The sequence below is a fragment of the Prionailurus viverrinus genome, chromosome C2 (genome assembly GCF_022837055.1).
Source record: "Prionailurus viverrinus isolate Anna chromosome C2, UM_Priviv_1.0, whole genome shotgun sequence".
Taxonomy (NCBI): Eukaryota; Metazoa; Chordata; class Mammalia; order Carnivora; family Felidae; genus Prionailurus; species Prionailurus viverrinus.
Window position 1 is genome coordinate 84,117,264 of NC_062569.1, and position 21,249 is coordinate 84,138,512.

At 39.5% G+C, this 21,249-nt stretch overlaps 2 protein-coding genes across 2 annotated transcripts in view; one reads left to right on the forward strand and one right to left on the reverse strand.

Moving 5' to 3' along the window:
• The window catches only part of LOC125175770 (phospholipase A and acyltransferase 1), a 76,261-nt gene that overhangs the window by 28,024 nt on the left and 26,988 nt on the right, over positions 1-21,249 (forward strand). The window lies entirely within an intron of this gene.
• The window catches only part of LOC125175769 (probable cation-transporting ATPase 13A5), a 119,365-nt gene that overhangs the window by 1,697 nt on the left and 96,419 nt on the right, over positions 1-21,249 (reverse strand). The window contains 6 exon segments of the mRNA XM_047876599.1: positions 992-1,072; positions 3,409-3,497; positions 9,286-9,488; positions 11,932-12,076; positions 12,079-12,105; positions 20,190-20,262. Coding sequence (XP_047732555.1) covers positions 992-1,072; positions 3,409-3,497; positions 9,286-9,488; positions 11,932-12,076; positions 12,079-12,105; positions 20,190-20,262 — 618 coding nt within the window.

Here is a 21,249-nt window from a genome sequence, read left to right on the forward strand (position 1 = left end):
ACTACGATGAATACCTTCATACATGTAGGCTTTTTTTCTCCCCTTTTGGGTTATTTGAAAATCTATATAGTCTCAGGCACCTGGGCTACTCGGTTAAGCATCTGACTCTTGATTTTTGGCTCAGGTAGTGATCTCACAGTTTGTGAGATCGAGCCCTACATTGGGCTCTGTGCTGTCAGCAGAGAGCCTTCTTTGGATTTTCTCTCTCTCCCCATCTCTCTCTGCCTTTCCTCCACTCATGTTCTATCTATCAAAATAAATGAATAAAAACTTTTTAAAAAATAAAATACATAAAAATATATATAGTCTCAAATGGAATTTCTTAGAGTATGAGAAATTTTACACTCATTGTATACAATGATGTGTGTGTCACACACACACATGTATTTACATAGATTTGTTTGAACCCTTTTCCCAAGGGATTTACAATACATGAATCTTTTTTTTTAAACTGTCCCTTAAAAAAAATAATACCCAGGACTTTCACTGAGTAGGTAAAGTCATTTAATGACAGTGAATAGAAGAAAAATACTATAGGGGAAGACTTTCAAGAGTAAGAGTTGACTAGATGAGCAATGGTTTCCTTCCACTCTTAATTAAAGAAGCCCTTCTGAAGACAGCTCTTCACGCTGAAAGGTCTCATTGAATTTTAGAGCTTGTAGGTCACCTGGTCTAGTCTCTACTAGCTTATTGATAATACTAGAAAAATACACTACGATGCCTTCATGGGAGACAAAAATTAGAGTTAATTTGATGTTTTGCCTTCCATGCTAAACATGGATCCTGAGAACATTTCTATGCAGCCTTTAGAGAAGTTTAAATCACTCTGCAAGAGTTTCCCCCAAAGAGAACATGCACAGTTCTTACAAACCATTAATTATCACTTTGGGAGACAAAAACGGTCCATCTAAAAAACAGGTACCTGTTGAGAATGAGACCCTTTATTTGTTTATTTTCCCGGAAAAAGTGTAAGAGATGTACAGAAATTTACCTCTATGCGGAAGGCTACACAGAATTGGGTGAGGGCTGCCACCAAAATCGAAACCCTCCATGATGTCAGTGTTGGGATGAACTGTTAAAAAAAGAATCTTAGCTTTATACCATGCAGACCTTAAATTTTGAAAACACACACACATAAACATTAATTATCTTATTTAATGTATGTATTTGTAACAGCTCTCTGAGCTTGGAGGGTAGGCATTGCTTTCTCCACTTCACAGATGAGGTCAGTGCGTTGCCTAAGGATGCAAAGCCAATCAATAAACAGAGCCAGAATTCAAATGAGAACGGACTGCCTCTTGGCCTGTGTTTCCTCCACTGCCTGAGAGTAAACATTCGGTAAAATGTGCCATGGGTCACAGACATGGGACAAAACACTTTGGAACCTGTGTGTCTCTCTTCATTTTTATCTTTTCAAATGGAGGTAAGAGGATCAGGATTAAGTCATTCATCTAATAATGCTATCACTTCTAATCCTCCCAAAGTTAAAATCTACTTGGAGTTCATTCATTCAGTGAAATTGACGTATGAGTAAAACATAAAGGGCACAGAGGTTACCAGTTACTTTTGATACTAGGTGGAAACTTTCTGAACCAAGGTTCCCAGTCCTAAGTCTAATGGCTTGATCAACGTTGAACGCACACAACCCACCTCCTTTTAAGGATTCAAGGGTACCTATTGGCCACCAATTATGATGAACTGATAGGTATTAACACTACAACTTCCCATGCTGGCATCAGTGGCAAAAGACTACTCCCACAACTCCCTTTCTGATCCCAAAGTCAAACATGGGGGCTGAGCTGTTGTTAGGACTAAAACCACAGATCCTCCACAGCATCTGATTGCCCCCTTGCAATTCTCATCCCCAGTCAATTCGCATCCCCAGCAGGTTATTGCGCTTTATTTTCTCCTTTCATGTAGAGACTGCCTTTCTCAGGTTGTGAGACAGAGCACCTGGGTGCAGAGCTGTCTGGAGACCGTTGTGAGATCTGGCAGTGGGTCAGAGCGTAGTGGAGAACCTGATCCTTCCCCTCCCTGCTGCTCCTGCCCTGATCTGAGAGGACTCCTCTCCATCCCTTGGCCTGGAAAACACTTGTCACACTGCTTTGGAATTATCTGCCCACAGGATGGTCTTCCCTCCTAGCCTCTGAACTACTTGAGAGCTGTGCCCACGCCTTACACATCTTGGGCTCGCTAGTGCCAAGCATGCTCTGGAGCTTCATAATGTCTTGTAAGTGACATTAGTTAGTTAGGTTCTCATTTCCTAACTGCATCTCCCTCCGTAGACTTTCTGCTCAAGCATATAGCATCACGTAATTAGGCTGCCATCACGTAATTAGGCTGTCCTAAAAGCCCTGCTGGAAAGCCTGCTCAGATATCTTCAATGACTCTCTGTTGCTCTCAGGAGAAAGCCCAAACTCCCCTGGCCACCTTTGTCCAGCCACACCACGCCTTCCTCACATTCCGCAGCATGTTGCCTCAGGCTTTGCCAATCTTCCAAGCATTCTGTGAAACAAGTCTTGCTTTCGATTTTTATTTCAGCCACCTTACATTCTTTTGCATTTCCAAGACAAAAGAGATTCTTGCAGCCCTCTCTGCTTGTGCTCCGGCTGTTCTCCTGGTTTGAAATACCCTTACCTCCTACCTAGCAAAATCCAGCCTATCCTGTGGACCCAGATCAAGTTGAGCCTCCTCCATGAGGCCCTCCATGATGGTACAGCGTACAGGCCCCGTGAGAGCTCCTCCTTCCTGTGTTCTTCCCACTTCTCTCCACACCCTCTACAAGCACAGGTGGTCCCAGGTGGCCATGTCATCATTTCACTCGCATAGGACACAATGTCCTCAACAAAACTATAGACTGCAAGTCAAGAGTCAATCCTCTCTTTCATTTCTCCCACAATGCTGGCTCTAAGAATGGGTTCAATGACCTCTTCTTAAATTTTATTTTAACCCACCACCCCTTGGATTAAGTGATGCCCACTGAAATAAATCTCCCCATAGTCAATGTCTGACAGACAGAACCTGATTGGCCTACAAGTCAACTTTTTCTTACTCCTTACAACTACATTATAAAGGATTTCTACTATATGTTTAAAAAACGACACTTGAAGAATTACTGAATTAGCACAATTTATCATATTAGCATAACACAGATGAATAAAGTATCCAAACAGCATTTTTAGGTGTGAATAGGATAAATGTTCTAGATTGATAATACAGATGATATGGGAACAAGCAGAGGTTAACATACGTGTGATGAGTTATTTGTTCCTCTAGGAAGTCAGAATAGCCTCAACAACATGAAATGGTTGGAGAGAATACGGTAATACCTGACTTGCCAATTACAGTGCAAATATGGTCCCATTGCACATATGAGTCACTCCAGAGGTGGAAATGAATACCGCTTACCTCCATTCCACGATATATATCTTGAAAGTCAGAAAACAGAATGAAAACTGTGAGGCCCAAGGCAGATATCAGCAGAAATGAGAATATATCTGAAGAAACACCAAACGTTATTTTTAGATGCTAAACGAATGTTTCATATAATTTGGCACACACTGCAGAATCAATTATCTCTGTTGGGCAAATATCGGCTATATCTTCAGATGTTTTGATAGATCCTCATATGTTTTAAAATATGTTCTAATGCTTACCAGACAAAGGTGACAGCTTCACATCTTTCCTTTGAAAGGCGTGCTATGGAAAACTGCTGATCTAATACAGGACACTCCATAAAGGAGTCATGTCAGCTGAGAAGTCCAGGAGGGCCGGGACGCCCTGCAGTGACCAGCCTACGTGAAGGGTCACCAGAGAAGCCCCAATGCTTTATCACTGCGTGTCTGGTGAATTGTGCATGAATGGATGAACGGTCAGTCCTCTTAGTATCATTGCATTCTTTGTTGCCTGGAGAATAAAGTCCAAGGGTCTTCAACTGACATTCAAGGCCTTCCTTGAATAGAATCCAATTTCCATCTGCCTTTCTGTTCTAGTCTCTTATTGCTCTTTCTTATGTGTTGGAGGGGGGTTAAATCACAAACCTGCTACCTCCACAGAGGACTTTGTTCACAAAGTACCCTGTGTAGCGGATATTCTTTATGTCTTGGCAGTTTTTCTTAAATTTTTCTTAAAAAGCCCAATTCAGATACCACGTTCTTTTTAAGGCCTACCCAGGCCTCTCTCACAAAGTTTTCTTTCATAGGGTTATGTAACACCTTGCTTTGCAAGATCTTCCTTTATGCATCTACTAGACTGTAACCACTTAAAAGTGACTTTGTATGCCCTTCTGTAGGACTCTGAATTGAAAGAATGAGGAGCTATCATGTACATCTCCTGGGTTCTTTCTCTCCAACCTGCCCGAATGGCTTTGCTTTAGGAAGCTTAAACTTCCCAGGATGCACTGTGCCAACACCACTGTTTTTATCCCTCCAGCCCTACCCACGTCTGCATCCACAGAGCTTTTACACACTTTGTAGATGGGCCTTACAAAGGTTTTCTGATGAGGTTAGCACCTTCAGGCCCAAACAATTGGATTTCATCAGTGTTGCCATGATATAAAGGATCCTAACACGCTCTAAAATTTATGAACAAACTGGATGTTCTCTTGTATTCTCTCTACCTCGTTTATTCCAAGGTTTATGGCCTGCCAGCCCCCAACTCTATACCAACCAAAAATCGGAGATGACAGTGCCTCTGCAGCTGGCCCTATTTTTGTGAAGACATCAAAGCTGTTTCACCCCTGTGCACCTACGCACCCCCTCATATTCATCCAAGCTTCACTTGATATATACAGCTAGATGCCACACCTCCCAGAAGAAGAGCCAGGCTTGCTTGGGAGGGGTGTGAAGCAGAGACAAGAAAAAGCAGGGGCACCAGGATCGCTTATTTCCCCAAATAATGTGTACAGTTGGGTAAGAAGAGCCCAGGAGATGGCTGTGTGGATTTTTCATTTATGTCATTGTTTCCATGTCCCAGGGACCCAGATGTTGGGAAGAAGATGATGCCCCAAGTGTCCATCCTGACAAAGGCCTGGTAGTCACAGCAACTGAGTGGAGTGCTGGACACATCACACCGTCCTTAGACTAATGATCTGAAAAGCAGGCCAGGTGGGCACACGAATGACCAGTGTGGAAGGAAAATTATAAGGCCTTCATGTAATTCAGCTTTGATTGGAGAACATAATGAATGGAAGTGAGTGTTGCCTCCCTAGATCAGTTGCTGTTGATGAGGAAGCTTGAAAGAATGGTACTCTTTTTGCACACGTCATTTGGGAAGACATGTCCTGGGCAAGACACTACAGATTGCAAGGAAGGGAAGGGTTTGCAAATAGTCACATCTCTTTCCATAAAGATTAAGTTTGTATTCTTTCTAGATCGTCTCATTATAAAGTTGATCTGCCAAAGGCTATCAAGAAAGATACAGAGTTGAAAATAAAATTGCTTGATATTGTAATAGAAAGTTCCAAGGACTTTTGAGACTAAATGGCTTATTAGGAGAATGTTAGAATATTTGTTTATAAAACTTGTTTTTAACTTAAGATTTTCAGTTATTTTCCATGTAGGACTTGAGTTTACCCACAAGCTTTAAGTCACTATGATGTAACTAATTCGGTTCTCACTTAATTCAATGTATATAAAAAGCTTTGTAGTTACTGTTCAAACTAAAGTACTTGCCAAAGTAATATATCATATCCTCCTTGTAAAATACATTCACAATCAAAAAAAGGACTATAAGTGATTTACCTTAAAACATAAAGCAGAATCTTGATTTGTTGTGACAAGAGCCAAGGGCATTATCAAACACTGAATCAAAACTAAAAAATATCATAAGAAAATCAGGAAGAAGTTTATAGAAAATATAAAATGAAAGAAAGGTCTTAGCATGCTCTCAAAACCTTTGAAAAAACAGCTGTACCAAAAAAAAAAAAATGGGGTGTGGTGGTGACAATAGATAGAATGGTAAATAATTACTAAAACTAGTTTAACATAGTAAAGGTATGTTTCTAATTTAGGAATAGGAATGGGGCTTACTTTTCTAATATCTATGACTTATTTAGAAAATTACAGATTACAGGTTATGCCATAGGATGCCAAAACGATAGTAAATTCCCCAGAGCAGAAATTTTACAGGCCAGGTTCTCTGATCAGGACAATAAAACTAGAAATTATTAACTAAATTTAATAAAAAATCCCTTCTAACATACAGATTTAACGCAAAATTTAAAACATCAGCTGGGACAAAAAAAAGCAAATCAAGTCCATTTTCAGACTGTTGAATAAAGAGGACTAGAGGAATGAAAACGAAATCCCTTTCCACTTGAAAAGGAAACCTCTCGGGGCGCCTGGGTGGCGCAGTCGGTTAAGCGACCGACTTCAGCCAGGTCACGATCTCAGGGTCCGTGAGTTTGAGCCCCGCATCGGGCTCTGGGCTGATGGCTCAGAGCCTGGAGCCTGTTTCCAATTCTGTGTCTCCCTCTCTGCCCCTCCCCCGTTCATGCTCTGTCTCTCTCTGTCCCAAAAATAAATAAACGTTGAAAAAAAAAATTAAAAAAAAATTTTTTTTTAAAAGAAAAGGAAACCTCTCTATTCTGAAAACTAGGTGGGTCAGAGAAGAAATCAAGTCATAGAGACATGTGAAAATGTAAAGAACGTGGCCGAAACTTTAATTGTTGATCTTGAATGATTTTCTTGTTTCACAAGAATCAAAAGAAAATACTTACATTATAAAGTCAATTCAAACATTACAATTTTTTCAGAGAAAGTAAGAAGGAAGAAAAAGAATGAAAAAAGCAAAAATTAATAAGTTAGAAAAGAGAAAGCATACAGAATTTATTAAATCTGAGAACTGGTCTTTTAAAGAAAACCAGCAAAAATATAGTCCTTGTAAGAATATATGAAAGGTAACACATACAGGATGAGAATATTAAAAGAGTTATAAAAGGCAATAACATTATAAGAACATACGACTCAAAATCTTATGCTGAGACTCAATAATCTCAATGAACTAGAAATATCTGGGGGAAAACTTGTTATGTGAAAACACAGTTTAAAAACAGGATAATTTGGGGCACCTGGGTGGGTCAATCAGCTAAGTGTCCGACTTTAACTCAGGTCATGATCTCGCAGCCCCTGAGTTTGAGCTCCCTGTCAGGCTCTGTGCAGATAGCTCAGAGCCTGGAGCCTGCTTTGCATTCTGTGTCTCCCTCTCTGTTCCTCCCCCACTCACACTTTCTCTCTCTCTCAAAAGTAAATAAACATTAAAACATAAAATAAAATAAAATAAAATAAAATAAAATATAATATAATATAATAATAGAAAGAGAGTAACAAATTAGTCCTTTAAAAAAAAACAATTCTTTCAAAGGAAGGATATAGAGCCAGATTATTTTACTGGGTTCTTGCAAATTGTCAAGAATAGACCATTTACATCTATAAAGTTTTTTTTTTCCCCAGGAAAGAAAAAGTAAGAGTTTTCAAGCCTAATAATAAACCTAACAAACCACTACCCACACACGCAAAATCAATCCAACAGGAAATGCAGATATCAAAAAGCTATAAAATTTGAGGGGCCTGGGTGGCTCAGTTGGTTGAGTGTCCGACTTCAGCTCAGGTCATGATCTCACAGTTCCTGAGTTCAAGCCCCATCTAGGGGTTTGTGCTGACAGCACAGAGCCTGGAGCCTGCTTCGGCTTTCTCTTTGCCGTGCCCTCTTTTCTCTCAAAAACAAACATTAAAAAAAATTTTTTTAAATAAAGAATGAACAAATGGAGAAGCATAATATAATATGTCTTTAAAACTGAGGACTTAATTGTGTAAACATTACAATTTCCCCAAGTATCAAAATTCAAAAAAGGAATTTTAAAAAAGCCTTACAATTTATTCTAGAGTTTATCTGGAAAGATTAACAAGAAAGAGAAGTAAAAAATGTTTGAAAACTGAAGAGTAATGAAGATACATCAATCTAACTGCTTATTAAAACTTATTATAAAACTGTAGCTAAATAAATGAAACTATAATTTTTAAAGTATAGTGATAGACCAAGAATAAGCTGGCATGTTAATGAGACAGAAAAGATAGTCTAGGAACTAATTAATTGTATATAAATTAATATGTTAGTATATAACATAAAAACTCACATAATATAAATTATGTATATAATGAAGCCATAAGTATACATGAATATGTAGGTATGGTAAAGGTGGCATATAATCAGTTGAGAAATAAATGATGAAAAGAAATATTAAGTAATAAATTCTGCTGGGAAAACGAGCAACTAGTTAGATAAAGTAGTTTGATCTCTACTTCAAACTGTATGATGAAATTAGATTTAAAAAGCATTAAAAGAAATTTAAAAAACAAGAGAAATGCTAATCTACCTGATTTTGCAATGGGAAAAACCTCTCTGTGCCTAAAAGCGATGGGAAGAAAATCGCAAAGGAATAAACAACTCATACAAATAAATAAGACATAGAAGAGTGACCCTGTTGGAAAAGAATGGATAAAAATGTACGTAGGCAATTCAGAGAAGAAGAGATGGCTAAAATCATGAAAATGTGTTCATCCTCACTGGTGACTCAAGAAATGCACAGAATAAAGTAACTTGCCCAATGTTGTGAAGCTACAAAGAGGTCAAGTTGTATCTGAATTGGTTAGAAAAGTCTTTTACAAAGTATCAGGATATATATACTCACAATCATTCTTGATGACTCACAACAGGACAGGACTGGTAACTATTTAATAATGCATGTGTCAGATAAGGAGTTTCCTGCCCAGGTTTCTACCACTCATGAAAATTATCCTTCAATACTCCATTAAAAAAAAAATTTAAATGGAAATACATTTAAAAAAAATTTTTTTAAGTGTATTTATTTTTGGGAGAGAGAGACAGAGTGCAAGTGGGGGAGGGGCAGAAAGAAAGGGAGACACAGAATCTGAAACAGACGCCAGGCTCTGAGCTGTCAGCACAGAGCCTGATGTGGGGCTCAAACTCAGGACCTGCAAGATGATGACCTGAGCCGAAGTCAGACGCTTAACCTACTGAGTCACCCAGGCACCCCTCTTTTTTAATTGCAAGATAAAGCTGAGAAAATACAGAAAGTGAAAGAAAATAACAAAAAAAAATGGTGGATAACTAGAGGAGAGCTTGTAAGAATGAGAGCAAGTCACAAAAGCATTATACAACCATTTGTAGATACTTCATTCCAGAGTTCAGCCATCACTGTACCACTTAACTGCAACTCTGGGGAGGGTGGGGAAATGGAAGGAAAATTAAACTTCATATACTCACAGTTTGTGTAGATGGGTTTTCGAAATGGCTTTCCCTTAGAGAAGATAAACGCTGCTGTGATACAGTTGATGGTGGTGAGGGGCCACAGTGTGGTACTCTCAAAACTTAAAACTGAACCAGGAACCAGCGTTGCATTTTCAGTCCCATTTCTCTCCAAACTCACATTCATTGAGAAATTACTTTGGTTGTCCAGAAAGCACTTACTACAAGAGAATCGCCAACATTCATGGGATTTTCTATTCTATTTTTATTCAGGTGGCGGGAAAACAAAAAAAGTTTATCACTGACATGGGGTCTCAGCTTTCAGATTGTCCCAGCCAGTAACTACCAAGACATATTTTGTTCACCTCTTGCAATGACAAAGCAGAAATAACAATTAGAACAAGTCAAAATTATTCTTTGTCTATCATACCATTTAGAACAAGTGATTTGTGTTGAAAGGGCTTGGATGATAATTTTCTATGAAATCCCTTTCAGTTCAGAACAAATGAACCATGGCTGCCCATGTGTGTGCATTCGTGCGTGTTGGGGGAGGGTTGTGGTGGGCACATGTGTGTGTGTGTGTGTGTGTGTGTGAGAGAGAGAGAGAGAGAGAGAGAGTATGTATGTGTGGTTTTCTCTTCTGAGGACTAATATAAGCCTACTACCTTAGGTCCTGAGTATGAATCTGCCTGCTCCATATCACTCTCTTCCTGAGGATCCAAGAATGACCCTCTCCTGTTTCTGAGCGTCAGTGGCTCTAGTTTGCTAATAAATTAAATGCCAACTTCTCAGGCAAGCCCAGAAATCTTCGAATCTGGCTTCCTGCCCTTATCTTTTGCCAGCCCTTCTCTGCTCCTTATACTCCAAACACATAGGAAAATTTTCTGTTCCCCAAGTACTACGGTTTGCACACGCCTGGGTCGAATACTCTATTCCGTCTCTATCCCTCTGTTGTCTTTAGTTCACTGGAAAGTTTGCCTACTGCTCTCTGTTCTTGCTTCTAGTGCTGTATTTAGCTCATTGTTCTGCAATTATTCATTCACATGTTTTTATTTTCCACCCCTGGGATGAGATTTCCTTGAATATGGAATTTCTCTTTTGGGTTTACTTTGTTGTGATTTTACCCAAATTTACAATGCCTTAACACCTAGCACAGAAATGCCACAGAATAGTTGCTCAGAAAAACATTTGTTTAAAAGATGAGCCTTCCCAGTCCAGATTGATCTATTTGCAATGTTTCTTTTTTTAATCTCCACACTCGCAAATTAGTTTGTATCAGCTTTCTTGTTCAGCTTGAAACTTTTTACCCTTGTAACTGTTTATAGATGAAATTAGTTCCCAATAAATAGACTTAACTCTTAATATCTTTGGTTCCCTAGGGTCCCGCAATGTGTTTGGCATATGGTAGATGTTCAATTAATGTTTGCTGAGTACATTAATGAAACAAATAATCAGTAGTCACAAAATGTTTTTGCACAAAGGGGACAGATAGACCAGAAGGCCTGAATTATAGAGTTTAACACAAAAATATATTTAATCTGTTATACTTACATTGCAGATAAGAGAGTTAAGGTCTAGTGTTGCATGGTTAGTGATAAAGGCAGGACTACCTAGCCATCATCCATTTAGCTATCCCTACTTGTCTCCCAGATTCAGAATTTTACTTATCTGAATATATGCCTTCCGATGAGGAGAAAAATCTGGTTTTGAGACAAAAATGAATTCTCTACTCCAAGCAATAATACTTGAATTGCTGAATTTAGGGTATAAATGGCAATCTTAGACATCATTCAGTAGTTTTCAATCTTTCACTGGTTGCTGGGGCTCCGGTGCCTCAGGAGCATCATGGAGTCTGTGAAGGGGAGTTTGTCCAAGCCTTACCTCAAAAAGAGCAGCCCCTTTTCTGCCTTTCCTTTTGGAGGTCAGGCAGGCCTTTTCAGAAGAAAATAGTTTGAATACCTATGGTATAGTTCCCCACATTTTACCCTTAATTTATCCTTACAGAAATTAAAACCCAGGGTGATAAAGATTTGCCCCGAGTCTAGTGTTCAAAGCAATGAGAACAATGATACCATCAACAAACATTTTAATTTTAACATTCTTTTGAAAAACTCAAGCTAATTTAAGCCAATCTCTCTTGTAAATCAGGGGCCAGCTGACTAATTCCATAGGCCAAATCCAACTCAACACCTCTTTTTGTAAATAAAGTTTTATTGGAACATAGTCACACCTACTTTTTATTGATTGTCTATGTCTGCTTTTCACTACAATAGTAGTACTGAGTAATTGCAACAGACACTGTTTAGTCCACAGAGCCTAAAGTATTTACTGTCTAGCCCTATGTAAGAAACGTTTGCTGACCTCTGGTCTATATGATATCCAAACCACCAGGGAATGAATGCATTCATTTAGTAAACACATTTAGTCTACACATTAACAACCGATGTGAAGATCTTACCCCCCCCCCCCCCACTGACATGGCTCACCCCAGAACTCCACCTATTAACTGTGTTTGGTGTTCTATCCTGACATTGGTAGCATAGAACCCTGGAGACCCAACTGTTGTTAATTAAAAATTTAGGGTGTATGTTCAACCAAGTTGTACAGTGACATTGGGCACTCGTATCACCTTCAGAAAGGAAAACTAAAAAAACTGAACTTTACCTGTATCTGTAGACCTCACAATACCAGGGCTGCTGCTTCACATAGAGAAATGCACAGATTTGCACAATGCAGGTGAAACAGGTGTTCAAAAAGACTGAGAGCAACAAAGGGGGAGAGAGGAGCTGTCCTGCCAGTCGGTAAGGACCAGTTTGGGGTAGGCATGAGTTGAACTCACTGAAAGACAAATGCATTTTCCCCTATTACGGTTTCATTATTGACAATAGAAGATTGAGATGCCTGTTATCTTGAGACTTCCGTTAGGATTCAGATTCAGCAAACATGAACTCAGGGTTTACATCTAGGGAAGCACATTGCTTAGGTGTATATCCAATGCTACCAGCCTTTGCCTCTTCCATGCTTTTGTTTTACCTTCAGAAACAAAAAGTAATAGGTTTAAAAGCTCTATAAATAATACATTTACCATATTTCATGGTGCATATATTTTCTTCACAACAAGACGACCAGGAAAGGTATGTAAAATAGAAAGGTGGCTTTCCACATGGATAAGCAGTACTATGATCTCTCCAGTGCTAGTAGGAAGGCAGAGAGTTTAAGATAAGGAGAGTAAGAGGCATCAGGCTAGATTAATCTTCATATGCTGGAGACTATTTTTTAAGTACTGATTTTATTATTCATTCATCCAACATTCTCTGAGCACTTTAGTGTACCAGGATAGATGACTGAGGTGTGTTCTGTTCCCTGCTGGATAAGTATGTAAAGGGAGAACTGCTAGAGTGTATTAAGCTTGGTTAGGAAAAATAACTCAAAACAGTCTTGCTTCCAGATGAGAGTATTAAAATGTATTATAACTTTGATCCTAGAGTTTATGTATTTTTTTTAATTTAAAGGATAGGCGATAGGTCGAGATTAAACAGAACAACAAAAACAACAGACTGCATTCTTCTTAGGAGCCATATGTTCTAACAAGCTATTGAAAATGGAATGTACTTTACTTCTTAGGGCAGTGCAGGGAAGAAGCATGGAAAAGTCAGGAATTAGATACACTACATCAAAGGTTTACACAAGAGTCGTGTTTCACTTCTTGTCTTCATAGCTGATACCTTTTCCTTTTTCATAGCAAATCATTGGTTTCTTTGATGTAAGGAAGAAAGAGTGTGTATGCTGAGGTTTTGTTCATGAATGAAGGGGTAGGGTGGTAGGAGCAGGTGTCCAGTCTGGGATGATAAAACTCTAAAGTAGGTCTTCAGTTTGCTCAGTGGGTTCTTGGGTAATAACCTGAACCCTCTGGTACTTCATTTTTCTCATGTATAAAATGAATGTGTTGGAATATCTAAATGGTCTCCAAAGTCTCTTCCAACTCTTTTACTCTAAAGCTCTATGACTATCTAAGGATTTACCTTTTTTTTTGCTTAAGTTTATTTATTTATTTATTTATTTATTCATTTGGAGACAGAGTGAGCAGACAAGGGGCAGAGAGAGAGGGGGAGAGAGAATCCGAAGCAAGTTCTGCACTGTCAGCATGAAGACTGATGCAGGTCTTGAACTCACAAACCGCGAGACCACGACCTGAGCTGAAACCAAGAGTCAGAGGTTTAACTGAATGAGCCACCCAGGTGCACCTAAGGCTTTACCTTCACCAATTTAATCAATATTTCCCTGGGACAGTGCTAGGCTGCAAGCTGTGAAATATGCACAGATGAGGAGGTCATCTCATCTGCCCCAAAGAACTTGAAGTCTAATGGAAGACAAAGATGGGTTGTAATAAAGAATTCGGTTGGCTTTTATTCCCAGTTCCTGGGATGTATCCTCTAAGTTGTTGGGATTTCCTAAGTTGATAGGAGTGTCTTTATTCATGATAGCAATGATGGTTTATGCAAATAAGATGACAGATGGCAGGCATAAAGAGAGTTGGTGATAAAATGATAATCCAGCATATAGATGCCATGACACCAAAGGTTGAGATCAACTTGGGGCACCTGGATGGCTCAGCTGGTTTAAGCATCCGACTCTTGACTTTAGCTCGGGTCTTGATCTCATGGTTCATGAGTTCAAGCCCCACATCAGGCTCCGTGCTGGCAGTGCAGAGCCTGCTTGGGATTCTCTCTCCCTCTCTCTCTGTCCTTCCCCTGCTTGCCCTCTCTCTTTCTCTCTCAAAAATAAAACTCGAAAAAAAAGAAATTTGAAAAATAAAAAGATTGAGATCAACTTCATGGCAAATGATTCCACCAATCATGTCTAAATAACGAAACCCCAATAAAAACTCTAGACACCAAAGTTCAGGTGGATTTCCTTGTATGGCAATCCTCTGCATATTGTCACACATTGATATGCCAGGAGGATAAGGCAAACTGACACCCCAGAAAGAGGACAATGGATGTGTGGGGATCCTCCCACCAGACCTCACTCTCCCTTTGGCTGGTTCTGATTTGTATCCCTTTGCTATAATAAAACTGGAATCATATGTATAGCACTTCCCTGAATTCTTTGAGTGGTTGATATGAATCACTGAACCTATGGGGAGAAGAAGAACCCCCCAATTTTGCAGCCAGCTAATCAGACTCGTGGGTGTCATGGGGACCCACAAACTTATGGCTGAGGTCTAAAGTAAGGGCAGTCTTCTGGAGGCTGTGCCCTTCAGTTGTAAAGTCTGGGCTCACTCTGGATGGTTTGTGTGAGAAGTCATTGCATGGCACGCAAGGAAGAGGCACCATGTGGACTGTGGTCAATGCAAGGAGACTGTGCCCTGGGGCCACAGAAGGCAGAGAGGCTACAGTGTTTCTAGTTCTTCCCACGTTCCTGCACTCAAGGAAGAAGATGAACACCAAATGACTAGGCTGTGGATAATGGAGAGAAGTCTAATTGCATCTCTGTGTATTCTGCTCTCCTGTACTCTCTTTCTCAGATGCTCACTGAGCTTCTGACTTTTCTTTTACACAGAGACTGTGCTAGATTGAATTATTGGCCTCATTGTGGTAGAGTGCACTTTACCACCCTTTAATTTTGGTTTTGCTTTGTGATTTTCTCTGACCAAAGAGATGTTAGCAGAGGTTTGAGGCCTGCTTGCTTGGCAATGCTCACTCTCTATGATCATGCTCAGGTCTGTTAGGCCAGCCTGGCTCCAGAATTAAAACTGTGGAGCTGACTTGAATGAAACCCCTAACCTGGGGCAAGACCAACTGATCTACCTCCTAAAACAGATCAGATTCAGCTGACCTAGACCAGATGACTGACAGTCTATCTACAGAGCAATGGTATTGTAAGCCACCGGGTTTTGGGGAGAAGTTTGTTATACAGTAGTAATGTGGTAATAGCTGATTGATAGAGTCCTAACATAAAGAATATTTTAACTTTTCCCATATTAGAAATCCTAATACTTTCTGATAGAGAAGGTGTATATCTGACTATTAAATTAACGACTAGTGTTTAAGGGCCCCTACTATGTTCCAGAGGCTATGCTAAGTGTCTTATACACATCATTTCTTTTTTTTTTTTAATTTTTCTTAATGTTTATTTAATTTGAGAGAGGGGGACAGAGAGCCAATGCGGGCACAGGCAGAGAGAGAGGGAGACTGAGAATCCCAAGCAGGCTCTGCACTGTCAGCGAGGAGCCCGATGCTGGGCTCGAACCCACAAACTGTGACATCATGATCTGAACTGAAATTGAGAGTCGGACGCTCAACTGACTGAGCCACCCAGGCGCCTCTAAACGTTATTTCTTTAAAAATCAATGCAAAATAGGTATCTCATCTCTATTTTACAGGTGAAGAAACTGAGCTTCAGAGAAGTAGGGCCCCCTTATATAAAGACCCATAGTTTGTGAGCAACAGGGTGGTAAAATAAACTTAAGTCTGTAAAGCCCCCCATTCTCTGCTCTATAGCATATTACATACAGTAGTGTGGATTTCATGAATCAAAAAGGATAAAAAACTTTTCTGAATTGCCCAGGTTTCTTCAAAATGATGATGATATATGCAATCATGTTGCATGGAGAGAAATGTAAGCTTGTGAAGTGTTATATTTTATTCAGAATTAATCAGTCTCTCCTCTGACAGTCCACAGCACATTACTCATTTTGCTGCCCCGTAGTGAGGATGTCTCACATTAAATCTAGTCATTGACACATGCACTCAGCAGACTGTGAGCTTGTTGAGGGAGGAAATCTAGTCTCATACCATTTCCTGTCCCTTAGTGAAATTAGTATAGGGCCTGCTATGTGGGAGAACCTAGCAGTTTCAAATTTTTATTTTCAAAGGATACTCATAATTTTTCAGCATTATTTGGATATAATGTGGGTGTGATTCTCCTAAACAGGTGGCTTGCTTTATATTATGGACTTTTCAAGTCATGTAACTCAAATTTCCAGAGCCTCCTGAACCCACCTGAACCACATGCAAGATTTTGAATGTGCCTCATGAGGCTTTTAAGGTGAAAAGATCTCTGTCTTCCATGATATTCTCCAAAGGGACCAAGAACCAAAAAAAAAAAAAAAATTTAGGATTCTTTGAAGCAATGTTGGAATTTATGTAAGAGATGCATTTACATAATGGATGGAGTCCCTCCTACAGCCTTTTTCTCTGGACAGTACCTCCTTCCACATGCTGAAATGGTTGGCCTAAATGGAGCCAAATTACATGACCTCATTTTCATTCACAGAAATGACTGGCTTAAGGTAGACATCTTACTCAAGTTAGGTCAATGAATTTTCTCTCCAAAATATTTGCAAATGAGACACCGAGAGGCTGAGCTAATTAGCTGTGCAAAGACAAACAGAAAGGTTATGGAGATTCAATAATAGAGACACCATTTAGGGTCATTTGCAAGGCGAATGAGTTTAAGTCAGATGAAAACAGAGTGGAAAGGAGAAGAAAGAGACAAGATGGTTTCTTGGAAATAAAAAAAGTGGCCTCTGTTTTTCACTCTTTGGTGTTCTAGTCCTTCCCTGGACTGGGTGCTTCTGAGTTTCTATTCTCAGATTTTTTTTTGAGAATTATATTCATAAACATCCTCCTATCTCTATTTTCTTGATCTAATTTGAGTGGGTTTTGTTGAAGAGGATAGAGATGCAGCTAGAACAAATTCCTTTCAAAATAGCTCCTATACCTACTAGGGTCAAATTGAGCTTTAAGACATACATTTTCTTAATTGACTTCTCTGACTTCATTTTACTATTCTGCTTGGTTTCCCCTTTACTATAGCTTGTCTTATTAGCTACCTTTGTGTTACCTTAAAATCTTGTAAGAATAAGGCAGGGTATATATAGATAAGCAGGTGCATAAAAAATTAAATATGCAATGGTATTGTCTTTGTGCCATACTAATTCAGGCTTGAGGTTAAACACCCTAACCTGGGAACCTGGAAGAAAAGAGCCTTGGTGAGAGTGATTTTATATTAATCATCCAATTGTCAATGACTACTAACATCTGCAGATGAATGTCCACAGTTCTCAACCTGGTAGTCAAGTTCTATGATCTGACCCAACTCATCTTTTCAAATTGTATCTCCTGCTGTTCCTTTTCACATATGCTACAGTGTGGTCAAATTGAAAAACTCATGCCCCAGCTCTCTCTTGCTCATGCTGCCTCATTCTACTTGAAAAGCTCTTCTTTTGGGAAAAGATTTTTGAAATCTGTCCATCCTTTCTATTTTGGTGCAAATGTTACTTCTTCCATGAAGCCATCCTTAGTATTTCTCTCTTTTCTCCATTGCCATCTCTGCCTTAACCCCAGATTATCAGAAATAACCTCTCGTTTCTCTGAACTCCCAAAGCACCTGCTGTGTTCTGGCACTCACTACTTTTGACTTTCATTTCCTTCATACATTTGTGTGAAGCCCCCTCCCCAACTAACTCTATACTTCAGTGATCAGTCTTTTCATTCCCCAGACACCTATGTACCTAACATGTAGTAGGAGATGAACACATCTAAGAGGATGTTGAATGGGGCTTTTCCTCTGTCTGAGGAATTTTACTGAATCTCATATTTGATAATGATAAATCCCAACTGAATGTAAAGAGAGGTCATGCCATATCTCTGTTGTACTCACTCAGAGGTATCCATACTGGTCCTTCAAGTGTAGCCATGCCCCTACCCCCAAGCAATTACCTATGTGCCAAATACATAAGAGAAAACCATGCTTTAAAGGAAATGGTTAAGAGCTGCAAGAATTATGGTTATCTTCCTAGCATCACTCCAATCCAAAATTAGGGGAGGTCATAACTACTCGAGGAGAGACCTGAAGTGTCTTGAGGGGGAAGATTGGCTTGCCACCTTCGGTTGCAGTATCAGAGGAGAAGGGCGGGGGGCAGCAGCAAGAAAAAGCTATATATCTATCCATTAGGTGAAGTGGAAGCTATGGAAATTAGCCAGGCTGGGGCTGTGTTGGAAGGAATCCTCCCAGTGGGGGCAGTCTGCGGGGGCTAGGGAGCCAAGCAGTAGAAAAAGTCTTCATGGTGTTTACCACCAGCAGGCAATTGTTGAAAGGAATCCTGGGGAGTCAGAGGGAGAGAATACCACCCATGTCAGGAAGGAGTCTAGTCCAGAGCAATTCACAGGAATCTGAAAAACCCCCAAACTCACCAGTGATCCCATACCAATTGCCTGAAGTTTAGATGCCTGCCACATTAGAGGGTACTTGACAGGACAAAACTACAATACCCCCAAGTGTATAAAGGGCCACTTGCTTTTGTTGTTCCAAGGTTCCCTGAGCAAGGGGCCCAAGGAAAGTAGAGAGTATGGCCTTCTTTCCCACTGCTTGCTTCAAGGTCAGGTTTGATCTAGAGGAAGAAAAAGTTTGACCTGGATGCAAACACGAAATGTTCATTTACGATACCTAGACTTTTGATGTCTGAAGATGAAATCATTTTAATACCTGATATTGACCAGGAAGTGATGTGCCCGTGGGATGATTGGGCTTGCAGTGATGGAAAAACAATAGCGTTTGAAGGCAGAGGAGAAAAACACAAACACTACTACCCACGTTTTTGGATTTTGAATCAATCAGCCTAGCTGTACGCATTCTAACTCTGTTCAAGGGCTCACTGAGTTAGCCAGTTATTTCAAAAGAAGAAAAAGAGATTAGGTGCAGGGTGGTATCATTCATCTTGCTGTGAGTGCTTACAGTGTGTGACACACTGTGTTGTACCCTTCACATGCATTGTTTTGTCTGATCCTCACAACCATATGAGAACATTTCATGTCAGAAAATTATTTCATAAATAATTTGCCAAAGTTCCAGGGATAGGGAGTGGTGGAGAATAGCCATAGCCTTCACCTTTGTGCTACTGCTGCTAGCTTAGCTCCTGGAAGTTCCTGGTGGTTTTTCTTCTTCTTCTTCTTCTTCTTCTTCTTCTTCTTCTTTTCCTCTTCTTTTAGCATCATCGACCATGTTCACAAGTAAATCATACAAAGTACTTAAAAATAGCCAACATTGTAAAGTCAATATCATTGACTCAAAATGTTCCAGTCATGTGACTATTAATAATGCACAGAAAAATAGGCTAATGGACTACAAATACACATTTCCACCCTAAGAATCGAAATTGATGTCACTTATGTTTCTGACACTGGTAAATTTTACCACAGGGTTGATGTATCTGTTTCATGTTTTAAGATGCTACATGAAATTCTCAAGGTTATTGATATCCTGCATTGTCTGATTTTTTTTATCTGTTTTCATAACAGTCCCATTGTTGAACAAGGAAAAAGAGATGACTATGTCATTCTTTTTCTTTGCTCTCTGTTGAGGCACTCTCCTTACTCCCTTATTAAGAGTTAGTATGAAGCCCTGAGTTCTTGGATAAGAAATACTTTATCGCAGTGTCATCGCAAAGGAAGGAAATGAGCAGTAGCTGCTGTGAGTCACACCTTGCTTTTGAGAGAATTTCTAGAGTTAAATGCTCGCATTTGTTCTCAACATGTCAAAGACCTAGCAAAAATCTGGTTTCATGTCAATGTGAAACATAGCTGAATAATGGAAAGTGACCTTTGGGTTTTAAACATTTCCCTTTCTAGGTTTCTTGTACAATTTTCTATGTACAAGACACAAACCTACAAGGAACTCAGAATACATTGACCATTTTATGAAGCTAAGACTTATTTCCTATCAGGATGTTTTAGTGCCAAATCTCAGGACTTCAAGCCTCCACTTACTGCCAACACCTCTTTCAAAAAATTCACAAGTACAGTGGTTTCAATAGTAAAGGTGTATCTTTCTCAAAAGCTTTTATTTGTATGAGCATTTCTAGAATGTCATGGGTAAATAAATACAAATAATGCTGTTTATTTTGCTGAAGTACTTACTTGTTAAACAGACCATCAAGGTAATGGCTACGTCTTGCATGAGATACTGGTAATTCCCAAAGAGCTGTAGCTGCTGGAAAGGAAATAAAAGTAAATATAAATGTTGCTTCTGCCATTGTAGCATTTTTATTATTGCCAACTCTCTTTCTGAACGTAACCAGGAAGCAACTGTTATTTTTCTCTCCTCCTTAAAAAGAAAGTAACTTACCTATGATCTTTAGCATCTCATGGTAGATAATGAAGCCAGATCACTATTTTCCCAGTGTTTAACTTAATTCCATGTTAGCAACAAGAGTCAGTCCATTGGGAAACAACCCGAGCTTTGGCCACAGTATTCTGACAGCTGTAGTCTCAGCCTGGACATTTGAATTCTCGACATAAGATACCCGCTGGGAACTTCAAGCTTAAACATTTGAAATCCAAGCCTCAAATCATTCAACAGGTGTTCCTATCCATCCTATCCATGGATTGAGTTCACAAATAGTTCTCTTGGGGTCCATTCACTTTTACAAACTGAACAACTGCCACTATTCCCAAGGAAGCCCATTACAGACTTCAGTCTGGTATGCTTGACTTTCTAAGGTCTGTGTAGACATAGAAGTTATTTGAAGTTTACATTTATGGAGTCATATATAAAAGTCAGCATATAACCTCCAGAAATTTGCCTTGCAATACCTTTTGCAGCCAGGTCTGTTTATGTGCTTCATAGCTGCTGACTGAGCACTAACTTATAACGTGGTCTGAGCCATTATAGACCAGATTTATGCAAATGAGAAATATTTCTGGATTTTTAGAGTGTGAACCCAAGGCCCTGAAGTTTCTAATTTAAGGTCTCTGGGGGACACTCTTTTCTGGGTCTAAACCATCAGAATGAATGGCTTCAGGCTAGACTATCATTCCAATTCTGTGTGTGAAGACATTGAACTGAGAACTTTTTCAGATTTTTAAGAAGATACAAATGATTCTTCATCCTCCTTAAATGGGTTCCCAATGGTTCTCATCCTCTAATTCTCTGTCCTCTTTACATTTCTTTCTCACATCCTTCCTCTTCTTTCCCCCT